Source organism: Glycine soja, chromosome 1 (genome assembly GCF_004193775.1).
Source record: "Glycine soja cultivar W05 chromosome 1, ASM419377v2, whole genome shotgun sequence".
Taxonomy (NCBI): Eukaryota; Viridiplantae; Streptophyta; class Magnoliopsida; order Fabales; family Fabaceae; genus Glycine; species Glycine soja.
In genome coordinates this window covers 36,422,235-36,435,170 of record NC_041002.1, presented here as the reverse complement: position 1 = coordinate 36,435,170, position 12,936 = coordinate 36,422,235, and the positions used below count along the sequence as shown (strand labels likewise).

Genomic DNA, 12,936 nt, shown 5'->3' with positions numbered 1-12,936 from the left:
TCTAAGTAGCTCAAAAATAGGATTTGGTCAACTTGATCCGCAAGCTTCTTTAAAATGCTTGGTGCTGGTGCTGTTGTGATGCTCTGCTCTACTTCTTCCTCGCGCATTCTCCTCGACTGACGTTTGGCAGCGTGGCGGTGGTGCTTAACGGATCAACTTGATCCACATGTAGATTTTAAAGTTGCGGATCAAGTTGATTCGTGGTGGTAGTGCTTTACGATTCAATAAAGTTAAACTTTTTTTAAAAATTCAGTCTCCTGGGAATCAAGTTGATCCGTGAAAAACTCGCGGATCAAGTTGATCCATGTTGATTCGTGTAATACTTGCGAATCAAGTTGATCCGTGGAAAACTCGCAAATCAAGTTAATTCGTGTAATGCTTGCGGATCAAGTTGATCCGTGGAAAACTCACGGATCAACTTGATCCGCGTTTGGTCCGCCTGTGTTACATGGATTAACTTGATCTGCAGGAGTCTTTCGCGGATCAAGTTGATCCGCACAACAAAACATTGGAGGGGCATTTCTGGCATTTTAAAGTGATGCTGGGTGCACCAGCAATAACACTGGGTGCACCTAGCAACACCCGGAGAAAATCTTACCCTTTATTGTTCGCTCAATCAACGAAGCCCACATTGGCATTGCCAGATGCACTTGTTCTCTCTGCTGATCTCTGCTCCTTCTTCCACTCTGTTTCGATTTTCCACTTCCAAGGTTACACTCTAAAATCTTTCTGCTATTGTTATTGGATATTCTTTTTGTTAATAATAGTTACTGTTCCTTTTCCACCGTTTCTTTGTTAATTGCTTTGTGTTTTTATCTTTTGAAGTTTCCACACATACCCAAATTGTTTTCCCTTCTTCTATGTGGTTTTTCTTAGCCCCAATTTCGTAAAGTTTTTGTTCTTAATCTTTAATACAATTGGGTTGTTAAATTTTCTTCTTGGGGTGTAAAGATCTCAGAATGGGGATTTTTTCTTGATTCTTTCTCAAGTTAAATTTTAATCTTGGGGTGTTAAATTTTGTTTACCTCAGTGTTAGATAATTCTGATTCTTTATCAAGTGCAAGCTTATCACTAGTTTTTTCTTGTGACTTTCAGGATAAGCATCCTTATGAGTTATTTTTCTCGGCTGGTCAAAGCCATTTTTTAGTTCCTGGTGGAATAGCATTTTCAACTATGGCGCTCTATGGAACCACCTTATCCTTCAATGTGAGTTGCCCATTTTCTTTTAATCTAAAAGTTCAGTTATTTAATATTTTGTGGAATTTGTTAGTCTCTTGCTTTGGTTCTTGGCATATTACTATATGAGAGCATTTGTATGTTGATCAATGACATGTTGGATGAGAATTCTAGGATTGAATCTGGATTTAATTTATCTACTTCAAAAAGAATTTTGGAAGAAAAAAAAAAAGGCTTTCTCAATGGCCGCATGTCCGCTTGGATTGATTGCTAACTCTGTTAGAAGCTGGTATATTATATTTATATATGCTTATAATTTCCATTGCTTGGTTGTAAATAAGAAAACCTTGAATTTAGCTGAAGAAAATCGACTTCATGGATTTCTGAGGAGTGAGGAGTGAGAAATGAGGATAAAGTTATACTTTTCCTCTCAATGCTTCTGTATATTTTTTTTTATTTGTTTAGTAGATTTTCTCCCTTGCAAGACAGTGCATTGATTTTAACTTTTTAATGAAGGGAATTTCTTCTACTACCAAGGAGTTTAATATCTTACCATGCTCATTCACCAGTAGCTTTCGGAAGCTACATCATGTTTGTCTACCTTCCTTTACTCCAAACAGATTAGTTTTGGGCAAAAGCTTTGGAAGAGGAGACCAACTGTGTCTTTTACCTGGTCATATTTCAAAGTTGCAAATGGGAAGATTGAGTAAGTATCTATACTTAGATTTTGCTTGAGTTAAATTCTTTTTGCATCTATGACCCAATTTTGCAGTACTTATTTTTTTGCTAAATTGTGTTTCATTGTCTAAAAATGCCTTTGGTTTCTATCAGGACTGGGAGTAAAAAGTGAAGACTCTGAGAGCATATTGAGTAGCGACAACATTGCATTGGATGAGCAGACATTGGAGGAGGAGCTACAGAATGCCATAGCTGAAGAGAATTATGCTAAGGCAGCAGAAATAAGGGATACTCTGAAAAACCTTCAGAAAGATAGCAAGACAACAGTGTTTGGAGCGAACAGCCGGTTTTACGAATCATTCAGGACTGGTGACCTTGCAGCCATGCAAACCCTGTGGGCAAAAAGCGATGAGGTATGCTGTGTCCACCCTGGTTTGAGAGGAATATCTGGTTACAATGATGTTATCGAGAGCTGGAATTTTGTATGGGCTAACTATGAATTTCCACTAAAAATTAAGCTACAAGACATTAAGGTTCATGCTAGAGGGGATATGGGGTATGTCACTTGCATGGAATTTGTAAAGACGAAAGGGGGCAGATGGGGAGGTCAATTTGTAACAAATGTGTTTGAGAAGATTGATGGACAGTGGTTTATTTGTATCCATCATGCTTCACCAGTAGACTTGTAAATACATCAAACTTTTCAATATAGATAGGAGGTTCACTCTGTAGCTCATCGTTGGTCCTTCTCACTTTCTATGTTTGTACCCATTTTTGTTATGTTTGGGGCCGAATCTCCACTCATCTCCAAAGATTCTTTATGAATTTAACATTACAACTTGATTGTACAACAAATAATCTGTGGAAGTTGAGATGTGGATTAATGAATATATGATAAACTGCCTGAAGTCTCAGGTAAACCGTATGTATATGCGTAGGATTTATCTAGTCCCAACTTTTGTTTTTAAACTCTAGAATATTGAGTTGTAAACTCTGAAGTAAATACATGTAACCAAGAAACGAAATGTTAACCCTAGTATCCAGGCCTTAAATTTCAAAGATGCTAGTATGGTCAGCGACTCAGTGATGAGTTGCTGCAAAATATCCTATTGCATTTTCATTTCCTAACAGTTTCCTTGCCTACTCTATGGTTCCATTTGGGTAAACTACTTTAGTATTTATTTAATAAGTATTTATCATGTAAAGAACTTATGTGTAAGTTGTTTTTATAATTGAAGTAAATATATAGTTAAACTGTTTTCATGGAAACTGTAAGCTATTTTCGTGTGTTATTCTGGAGAACTTGTTAAAATAAGCTGAAAACCGCTTATGGACATATTATAAGTTATTTTTAAAAGCTCTTGTAATTACAAGTGTTTACATCATACGAAAAAGTTTAAATAAGCTATTTTGGAGTCTCTTCTATTAGTTGAACTCTGGTTAGCAACGGTGATTCCCCGTCTGATTCCTTAAACCATATCAAACACCATTAATCAGTGATATCAAGATGTCCTAATCATATTCATAAGCTGGGAATAAACCATCTCTTCCAAATAGGAAATAATTGAACGAATAAAGTAAACAGTGCCTTTTTCCCATTAATTTCAAGTAAAAATATTTGGTTTCATAAATAAACATTGAATTCTAAATATAAACTCGTGTTTTACAAAAGAAAAAAATATACAGTTGAATCTATTGTGTGACATCCAATAGCAGATCTTGTTAAAAATATACAAAAAAAAAAAGTAATGAATATAGTGAGTACAAATTAGCCGAGTTTGAGCATTTAGTCTTAAGATTTAAAGTTCTCTGTTAATCCTGACTTCATAAAATGGTATTGATTTCAGTATTTTTAAGTATAAAACGACAAAAAACAAATGAAAAAAAAAATGTTTACAATGAATGACTAATTTTAGATATTTAAGCTTAGAGTAAACGTTATCAACTCATTCTCAATGACAAATTTGCGAGTTCACATTTTTTGGTATTGATACTCAAGACTTGAACTTGAGACTAGAAATTAAGTTGGAACAATATGTGCTACTTGATCCATGTTCTGAGAGGTAGTAACATATACTTGATCATCCCCATGTCAATAATGTTCAGTGAGTTGCCAAGAGGATTTCTGATTTTATAGTTTCAGTTCTCTTTTTAAAGAGTTCAACCACTGCAGAGGATAACCCTGCTGGTATTATTCACTGAGGTTTCGTTTTGTACAAAGATGGTGTTGCTGCAGTGATTTCTTTTGTACAATGATTACGATAATACAACGACCATCCCAGTTTCTGCCACAACATTCCAGTGGAATGGACCTTTTTTGTCTATTTTCTATACTGGATTGCATGTATGAAAGAAAAACAGAAGAAAATAGAGTAAAAAATGTTACTCCTAGACTTGATTTTCTACACTTCCATTTTACGCTCACCTTTTACACTAAATAGAGGGAGAGAAAATCACATTTTCCCTTTTGTTATTTTTTTTTTCCCTCTATCCCCTTTTCAAATAAAAGGTAGGTGTAAAATGAAAGTGTAAAAATTCAAGAGCAAGAGTAACATTTATGACAATTGCATTTGCATTGCTATTTCTCAGCTACTTGAAGATCTTAAAAGCTAATAGTGATAACTATGAGGTATGAACAACAAAAAAGAAAACTTCTTGTGAGTTTAAACTCTGCCGACAGGGGATAGTGGAGGCATTGGAGCATATTTTAAAGGTGCTTTCCCCTGAAGTTTTCTGTTGTTCTTGGAACTGGGTTCCTTAAGGTTAAGGATCTCTTCATGCATGTTACCAATTTCCAAGGAACCTGGTAGTTTCTGGCAGCTTAAAGCCGCAACTGAAATGAAAAATGCCTGTAAATGAGTGATTGTTGAGTCGAATTCAACCGAGTAGAAACCATCCTTCAGTGGCAACAAAGTGAAAAGTGGTTTTTCTTGCTCAGCTCCTTCCTGAAAGCAATGATAAGGATGATGATATGTAAACGAGAAGTCCACAATATTTATAATTGTATACAAGCACGCTCTCATGTAGAACTATAAAGTTGTACCTTAACAAAAAGTTGAAAACGATCATTGTAAGGTTTATAGCTCTTTGCAATACTTGAATTCTGGTTCTGGTTGGAGAGCACAAGCAGTCTGCAACCAATGTCCCAACCCCCGCAATCACATGATCCCCCGGTTTTCCATCGATAGATCAAAGGTGTAGGTTCACCTTTGTTTGGTGAACCATGCACACCACCTGGAAGTACAACTGTAGTGCAATCAGAGGCATCATTGTCTCCTGAACTGCACAAGCATCTTTCATCCGTCAAGCACTTTGAGCATCCTTTCTTCAGCATGTTATTATCATCATCCAGTCCTACAGTGCTCTTTTCACATGAGGTCTCAACAACAACAGCTGCAAGCTCCATGCTCTGGATGAACTTCGGTGGTCCTTGATCCGTCTGGCTGATTTCAACACCCACCAGAACATATTCTTTAACCATACACTTTCTATTGGAGTTCTGATTGGTTGGTTCGGTGATTTTACAGCTAGAAAACTTCATCTGAGCAATAACATTGTAGGCATAGCCACAGCTTTTTTCTTTGTTTCCATGGCTTATCCATCCACCACTCTTTTTCTTAATTTCATTAACCAGGTAGAATGTAAAACAGCTGCCTAAATCACCCTTCTCCAGTGATGCTAAACTATTCCTGGTAGCAGCAAAAATCTTTCTTTCATTGTTGAGCACAAATTTCAACAAAGGCACTCCATTTTTTATTGTAAGCTGCAAGAGGCCTTGAACTGATGATCCTTGGCTCTTCTCAGCCAGCAGTGATTCATTGACACCGATAGTCCTGAAGCTTGAATTCGCAATTCCCTCTAGTGTCTGATCCCTTTGAGCTGAATGGTGTTTATCTGATGCCTTGTGCTTCAATAAAGGGTCTAACAACCTCCGCAAGGGGCTGGACCGGTTTCTGATATGACTATTGGCCTTCTCTTTGCTTGGATTATCCCAACGAACAGAAGATTGAGGCGTCACCGGACCAGACTTTGCACTAACATGCATGGAACTATATTGTGGAAGCGTAGGCCCCTCTTTGAAGCTGAAACTTCTTCCAATTCGACTTAAGCTGAAGCTAAACCGACGGTTATGGGAAGTATTCATTTCCTTCTGAGCTGTCAGCTCAGCAGTTTCTTGGTCCAGTGATTCCTTCAATTTACTAAAAGCACACTGATCTCTCAGCTTAGCATCAAACATATCCTTTTCAAAGCAAGCGCTCGCAGATTGCAGACTAGAAATTTTATTTATTGTGGAAGATGGTATCTCAGACACAACAGAAGAACGATCTACACCCAGATCAGTACTAATGCTGTGTTGCATCATTTCCAAAGAAGAAAACTCAACTGCAGAACGCAGTGGCCCGGATTGTGGAGTGTAAACCTCATCAGGAAGGGAAACATATGACAAACTACTTTTGGTTGATTCCGAAAAATTTTCATCCGATGACGTTCTTGATTCAGAAAGCTGAAAATCCTCTGAAGAACTTGACTGGGGAATTTCTACTGGACAAAGAAGCACAATATTACTTGGCTTGATATGGTAATGTTTCCGACCAATGTCAAAATCTGATTCCTGCAACTGATCCACCTTTTTCCTGGTTTCACTACAGCTGGAATTCATCTTCTTAGGACTGGATGATGCCCCTTTTCTTTTTGATTTTAATGATGGATGTCCCATATCAGCGCTGGACTTATAATTTCTCTCTTTTTTATTATGGTTATGCTCTTTCCAATCCTCCATGTTCTGCTTAGATCCATCATCCCTACCGTTTTCATTAAGATATGAGATGCCATGGAGCTTCGCGTTTGATGCAAAATTCTTGACTTGTGAAGTTCTTTTACTATAGCCATTCCTCCTCTCCTTTTCAAGTGATATATCTGAGTGAGTTTTGTTTCCAAAGTACTCAAATGCCCGGGGTGTCAAGCTCTTCTCATCTCCTATGCTCTTAGTTACAGTTTTGGAAGATTCAAATCGTTTGACATCATGAAAAGGATGTTTGGCACTTTCAGGAAAGGATTCCCTATAAGATGACCTTATGCCTGAAGAAAGCAAACTTTTCTTATCATTAAGTTTTTCCTTGCCTCCAACACTGATAGATGGTTTGGCAGCTGTTCTTGATGACAATTCACTGTTATTGAGTGATGTGAAACTACTAACTAGTACTGGGATATGCTTCTGCTTATGCTTCCACTTCTCAAGCCGAGACCAATCTAGAACACCAACATTGAAAGCTTTCTCTTGAAAGTTTTCTACTTTATCGGTACCCAGGAGATAGCCTGGCAAATTAGACATGTGCTTGACAAGTTCATCTCTTTCAGTTGCCCTTCTCCTCACAGTTTCTGAGTTCTGAATCTTCCCTTCTGCATCCAACTTGCCTTTCTGTTTGAGATCACTCTTTGACTTCAACTTCTCAGCATCCTTCCAACTTTGTTTCGAATGGGGCAATACAGAACTTTCTTTAGCTGTCTTTGAACTGCTATGCTGTTTTGTGCTGCTCTTTCTGAACTCCAAACCAAATCCCATGTCCTCAGCAGGTTTCAACAATCCATTACTTGGCTGTATATTGATTGGCATGGCACAATTACACAATAAACACTCAGACTTTACACTTCAGTCTGATGTTTCACCCATATATTAATGCTGCAGAAGAGTTTCTCCTTAGCTATGGTGATTATCTGTCAGTAAATGTTCACAATTGCATCAGTTGAAAAAAGTGTTTGAAAAATAAGATACAAATGATTGTAACTCGGTCTCAAACACAAAAAACTTTGCATTATCAAATAACAAGCAAATAGCACAACATAATAATAATAATAATAATAATAATAATAATAATAATAATAATAATAATAATAAATAAAAAGGCTCCAGACACTGAAAGTTATGAGAGAAGGTTTGCGAAAGAAGGATTGACATCATGCCATGACACAATTAACAATTACACACACGATCTACGAAGGAAACAAACAGATCACGTTAAAGCTGATTCCGTTTTTTCATGGCCCCAAACACAAATCGCAACATTGATCAAGAAAAGAAAGGAACAAGATTTTGACATTGTTCAGAAGGGATTATGGAAGAAAGCCACGTGAAAGGGAAACAATTGAATGCATTGAACAAAAGGAAATGCAAATAGACTTGTTCAAACCATCAAGTTTTTAATTCAATGAACAAAGTGATGATGTATACCTAGTCTTCACTTTCAAAACAGAGACAACAGTGGACTAAATTCCATTTACCATTAAAAAAAGGTATACAAAATTTTCTAAATTTGATGCTAACTACACATAATCCCACATCGTGTAACCCGAAAGAGAAACACAAGCCAAATACAGAGAACCATATCCACACCATTCATTTCACATAAAATGACATATCCAACACTGACAGTGATATCTACAAACTCGTTAATAACGAAAACGATGGCTGCTCAGAAAGAAAAATAAAAACATTGTAACAAGAACAAAAACTGCAAGGTACACTCTTTGTAGAAAATCAAGAGTAACAAAACCCACATTCCAAAAAGAAAACAGAAATGAAAAACAACGATCAAATACGCTTCTTTTTAACAAAAAAAAATATAAAAAAACTCGACTTTTCTCCATTTTCACCACACTTACCTATTAAAAAACAGAGACCCAGAAAAAGAAAAAGCAGTGATGCAAAATGTAGAATCAAAATTCAACAATACAGTCCAAAATTTTCTGAGGAAACAAGAACATCAAATCTTACCCAGAAAAAAATGGAAATAGAAAAACGGAAAGAAACGTGGCTGTGGGTGTGGCTGCAATGATCGAGAAATAGATCCAAAGCGTAATGGGAAAACGAAAAGGGACGTAGTTTAGAAGCGAAGTAAAGAATTACAATGAGGCCACTGGTTGTTTCTTTCATCATTTTCTTATTTCTTCTTCGTTCATCTTCGTATATGTTTTTTCTTTATTTTTCGGTTTTGTATTAACGTGCCGAGTTTTTCTTTCGCTGAGAAAAGAGAAAAGAGAAAAGGAATAATCATCGATTACGTTACTACAGGAAAAGAAGAAAAAAAAAAAAAAAAGAAGAAAGATCTTGGTTTTAATGCCCTATTTAGTTACTAATAACTGTTATGTAATAGTATGATTTATAAGGCAGTTACTATAAAAATTAATAACATATATGTTTGAGAATATAAACGTTATTTTCTTACGAGAAAATAGTTTATAATAATATAAAATGTTCTTATATGATTATTTAATAAGAAATGACAATGTATGGTAAATTTATTAAATTTTATAAAAATTACCTAAATATCACGATTTCTAATTAGATGATAATATCTAATAATGTAAAAAATTATATTATCAATAAATGAAAATTATTTTTTATATTATTATTTCAGATAAATGTTAGTAACAATTTTTTAATATATGCTTCTAAATTCAATTTTTTTATTAAATTTCATTAAAAAAATTAAAAAACTATTGACTATATTTCATATTTAATGAGTTTTATTTATCATTTTATAGTTTATAATAAGATTTTAACTAATAATATATAATATACCGTTAGAAACAGTAGGTTAAAAAATAGAATTCGTTGTTAGTACTCTTGGATTACTCAACTATCCATGCATCATAAATTTAATTATTTTTATAATTATTAATATAATATATCAATGATTGTTTTATTAGTGGATAATATAAAAGATTTCATGTCTTTATAAATTTCTTCTTATAAAGTTAACAAACATAATTTTATATAAATTTCTCGCTTTTATTTTTACTAATAAAAAAATTAACAAACTCAATAATGTAAGAATAAGAATATCTAATTAGAGGATAGAGTAAAAATAAATTATATTGAAGTGAGGAAAAAACTAAATGGAAAACAAACAGGCTTTAATTAAGTGAGTGGGAGTGTGTCTGCGAGTTAGTAAGTGAGTGAGGCAGAGAGAGCGTTTCGTATTCAATTGCAACGGTGGAAAGAAAGAAAGGAGTGGGACCCACAAAGGAAAACTTGTTTCGCTGTCACGAATCCCGAAGTTCGGGAACGTGGGTCCCTCTTACGTGTTGCCATATCTGAATGCTGAGCGCGTTTTGCCTTTTATTTATTTTAATTTTAATTTCATTTCAGTGGTTTGTCTTTTGCTATAAAGAAAGAGTAAATGGGAACAAAAAAACAAACGTATTTCGCGGGAACGCCGATCCGGAGATATCCTTGCGCCAAGAGCAGTGAAAGTCGCATCGCATGCCACAAGAAAAACCCAATATCCCAATTTCAACGTGCTAATCAACGTTTGGCATGTGGTTTTAATTGTCTTGATAAGACGTATGATAATATTTATTCTTATTAACAAAGACGTGTTATAAAGAAAACTGAAAAAAAAAAACCTTACAAATTAAATGCGTTGATAAGTTTTAACAGAATAAACCAACTGACGAGTATTATTGAAACCTCAATTCTCTTCTCTCTTTTTTTATACAAAGGATGCTTCACTGCAACTAAGCAACTATCTAATAGCTAGAAGCCTACAACCGAAATTATTTAACAACCAATGGAAGAAAAAAAACAACATTTAAATCATTTTATGCAAAAAATAATATGATTAAAAGTATTTTATATAAACTTTAAATACATAGAATAAAATATAGAAAAATAATTGATAACAGCAATAAAGTTAATTTTGTTAAGCTATTTGTCTTGGAGTGTGAAATTAAGAATATTTATATCAGCTTCGCATTGGCACGATGATTGGTCATACGGCTACATCAGAGAAATGAAAACCCATATGCCACAGAAATTACGAAGTATAAAATAAGAAAACATCCAACTCATAGGCACACACACAAAAAATTATTGGGTTCATTTTTGTTTTTAAAGAAAAGATTATCAAATATTTTATTTAAATTATCAATATCAGACACTTTTATTCTTTAATTATATTTTTCATTTTTTAATAAGCAACTAGTTACTAAAAAGTTAATATACATAAAAAATTAAAATTTAAGTTTTTTTAAAAGTCATAATTTAATTTATTTTTATATGAAAATTATTAAATAAATAAAGAACCAAATTGTCTTATAGTTACAACTTGTAAACATTTCAGGTACACTATCATGAAAGAAAAATGTTTGATAAACATCCCAATTATTATCTAACACCTAAAGAGAGAAAGAAAAAATATATAAATATAATAGAATTTATGATATTACAGGAAGAAAAGAGATGAGCAAATATAAAAATATTAATATTATATTTAAAATAAATAAAAAATAAATTCATACATCATTACTCATCATAGAATTACTACTCCCACCTGTAGTCGTAGTCGTAGTCGTAGTCCTAGAGAAGCACTAGAATATAGGTGTAGGCTTGAAGGACAAAGAAATTATAGACATATACTTCTTTTGACGATTTTCCGTATGGAATCTTAGAACGCCTATTTGTTCTCCTTTTGTTCTCACAAGATTTATGTGTCTTTCTTCCTTTTCTTTTATGCGTACACAACTATTGAATAATTAAAGTAAGTTTATGCTAAATTCTGGTTTTATGTATACCATTAACCACCAAGCCTTACGTTTGATGATAATATCATATTCTCATGCATAAATCGCACGAACGGATTAATGAAAAATTACATTAAAATTCATTGCTTACCACAATATTATAGATGTTTGAAGAAAAAAAAAGTATTTGACAGAAAGAGAAATTAATATAAATAATAACCTGAGATTTAAGTTTAGAAAATAATAATGAATGTAAAAAGTATAAACGTACACATGAAAAAGATAAATAAATTATGAGTGACAAGGCATCAAAGATAAAACTAGATATATTCATTAAAGATTGATAAAGTGTTGAAATTTTTTATCCCAATATTTAATGTAGACTAATATTATAAGATAATTATATTAGTTATTTATTATTAGTGTGTTTTATTTTATGTGATCAAGTTGAGTGAGCCTGTTAGACAGACAATAAATCAGATGATATGGACTTAGTGTTGGTCCATTAGGGGATAATAGAAACCTTATTAGGTTAACACACTATAAGAAGACTATGGCCTCCTGCAGTTTCTCTTCTCTCCATATGAAGGGTTAGGAAGGCCCTATTAAATAATAAAAATGTTTAGATTGAGGAAAAACCATAAAGTCACCGGATACCTACGGATTTAGATTCTAGTGCGTTTATTTGATCAATCATTATGGATCCATGTATTCCTAAAACTCTTCTTGATAATCTAACGTAATGTGTATTGGTATTTTATAAGAATCTCCTAAAATTTCCACAAGTGGTATTAGAGTCACCATTACTGTTAGATTATTGACAATTAATTTTTTTTTTTTTTTGCAATAGACTGGTTTGTAGAAATTGGGTTGTTTTTCTGTTTCATAAAAAAAATGTTGCTTTGCTGTTTTCCTAATCATGGTTTATGATTATTGGCTTTTAACGTCATTTAATCGTGTATTGGTTTTTTTCACTTCTTTTGGATAAAATTGTGCTTCACATTTCTTGTAATGCTAATAAATTAAAGGAGAAACATTATTATATATTTTATTTATATAACTCTGATTTTCTAATGTGGGAGCAAATTAAAGTTGAAGGTGAAGTGAAGTTTCTCCGGTCTCCAAGGTGCATTGCACAAACATCACAAACATAAATCAATACCAAGGAAATATTTTTTTATGATTGATCTTATTATTTTTTTATTTATATAAAATCTTTTAAAGATTTCTTTTTGGAATTTATACATAATTTTTTTAAAATTCCTTTCATAAATGTGTGATAACATTATTTACGGATACAATATTTACTTGGGCTATTTTAAGTATAAATCAATGATAGCATTAAATATAATTTAAGGATATGATATTTATTTGTCGTAATTAATGTTTTATATTTTTTTGCTATCATGATTGAGTATAAATTTAGCAGTAACAGATTCTTCCCATTTATTTGTATGTCTAATATTTTTTAATTAAATTGATTGACATGATATATTGCAAAAGTAATCTCTATTGTGAAAATCAATTTAATTAAAATTGCATATAATTTGTATGAAATTA

The 12,936-nt window shown here is 33.2% G+C and overlaps 2 protein-coding genes across 3 annotated transcripts; one reads left to right on the top strand and one right to left on the bottom strand.

Annotated features, from left to right (window-relative positions):
• Positions 1 to 636: 636 nt before the first annotated feature.
• LOC114415261 lies at positions 637 to 2,791 on the top strand. Of its 2 annotated transcripts, XM_028379875.1 has the most exons (5): positions 637 to 710; positions 1,096 to 1,206; positions 1,693 to 1,882; positions 2,008 to 2,556; positions 2,669 to 2,791. In XM_028379875.1, the coding sequence occupies exons 1-4, from the start codon at positions 645 to 647 to the stop codon at positions 2,541 to 2,543; spliced, it is 903 nt and encodes a 300-aa protein (XP_028235676.1). In that variant the 5' UTR covers positions 637 to 644; the 3' UTR covers positions 2,544 to 2,556; positions 2,669 to 2,791. The 2 variants fall into 2 exon arrangements, with proteins under 2 accessions (XP_028235676.1, XP_028235668.1); XM_028379867.1 differs by having other exon boundaries at positions 2,008 to 2,779.
• Positions 2,792 to 4,002: 1,211 nt separating this feature from the next.
• LOC114415254 lies at positions 4,003 to 8,856 on the bottom strand. The gene is made up of 3 exons (XM_028379856.1): positions 8,627 to 8,856; positions 4,898 to 7,569; positions 4,003 to 4,799 (listed from the first exon to the last, which is right to left on the bottom strand). Exons 2-3 carry the CDS (start codon positions 7,466 to 7,468, stop codon positions 4,518 to 4,520), a joined length of 2,853 nt encoding a protein of 950 aa, XP_028235657.1. The 5' UTR covers positions 7,469 to 7,569; positions 8,627 to 8,856; the 3' UTR covers positions 4,003 to 4,517.
• Positions 8,857 to 12,936: the final 4,080 nt, after the last annotated feature.

What these genes read in the sequence shown, in the direction of transcription:
- LOC114415261 (XM_028379875.1), top strand. Translation starts at nt 645, where the DNA reads ATGCACTTGTTCTCTCTGCTGATCTCTGCTCCTTCTTCCACTCTGTTT. An exon ending in TTCGATTTTCCACTTCCAAG is followed by an intron (nt 711 to 1,095) that starts GTTACACTCTAA and finishes TGTGACTTTCAG; the next exon opens with GATAAGCATCCTTATGAGTT. An exon ending in GAACCACCTTATCCTTCAAT is followed by an intron (nt 1,207 to 1,692) that starts GTGAGTTGCCCA and finishes TTTTTAATGAAG; the next exon opens with GGAATTTCTTCTACTACCAA.
- LOC114415254 (XM_028379856.1), bottom strand. Translation starts at nt 7,468, where the DNA reads ATGCCAATCAATATACAGCCAAGTAATGGATTGTTGAAACCTGCTGAG. An exon ending in GTTTTCAACTTTTTGTTAAG is followed by an intron (nt 4,800 to 4,897) that starts GTACAACTTTAT and finishes CATTGCTTTCAG; the next exon opens with GAAGGAGCTGAGCAAGAAAA.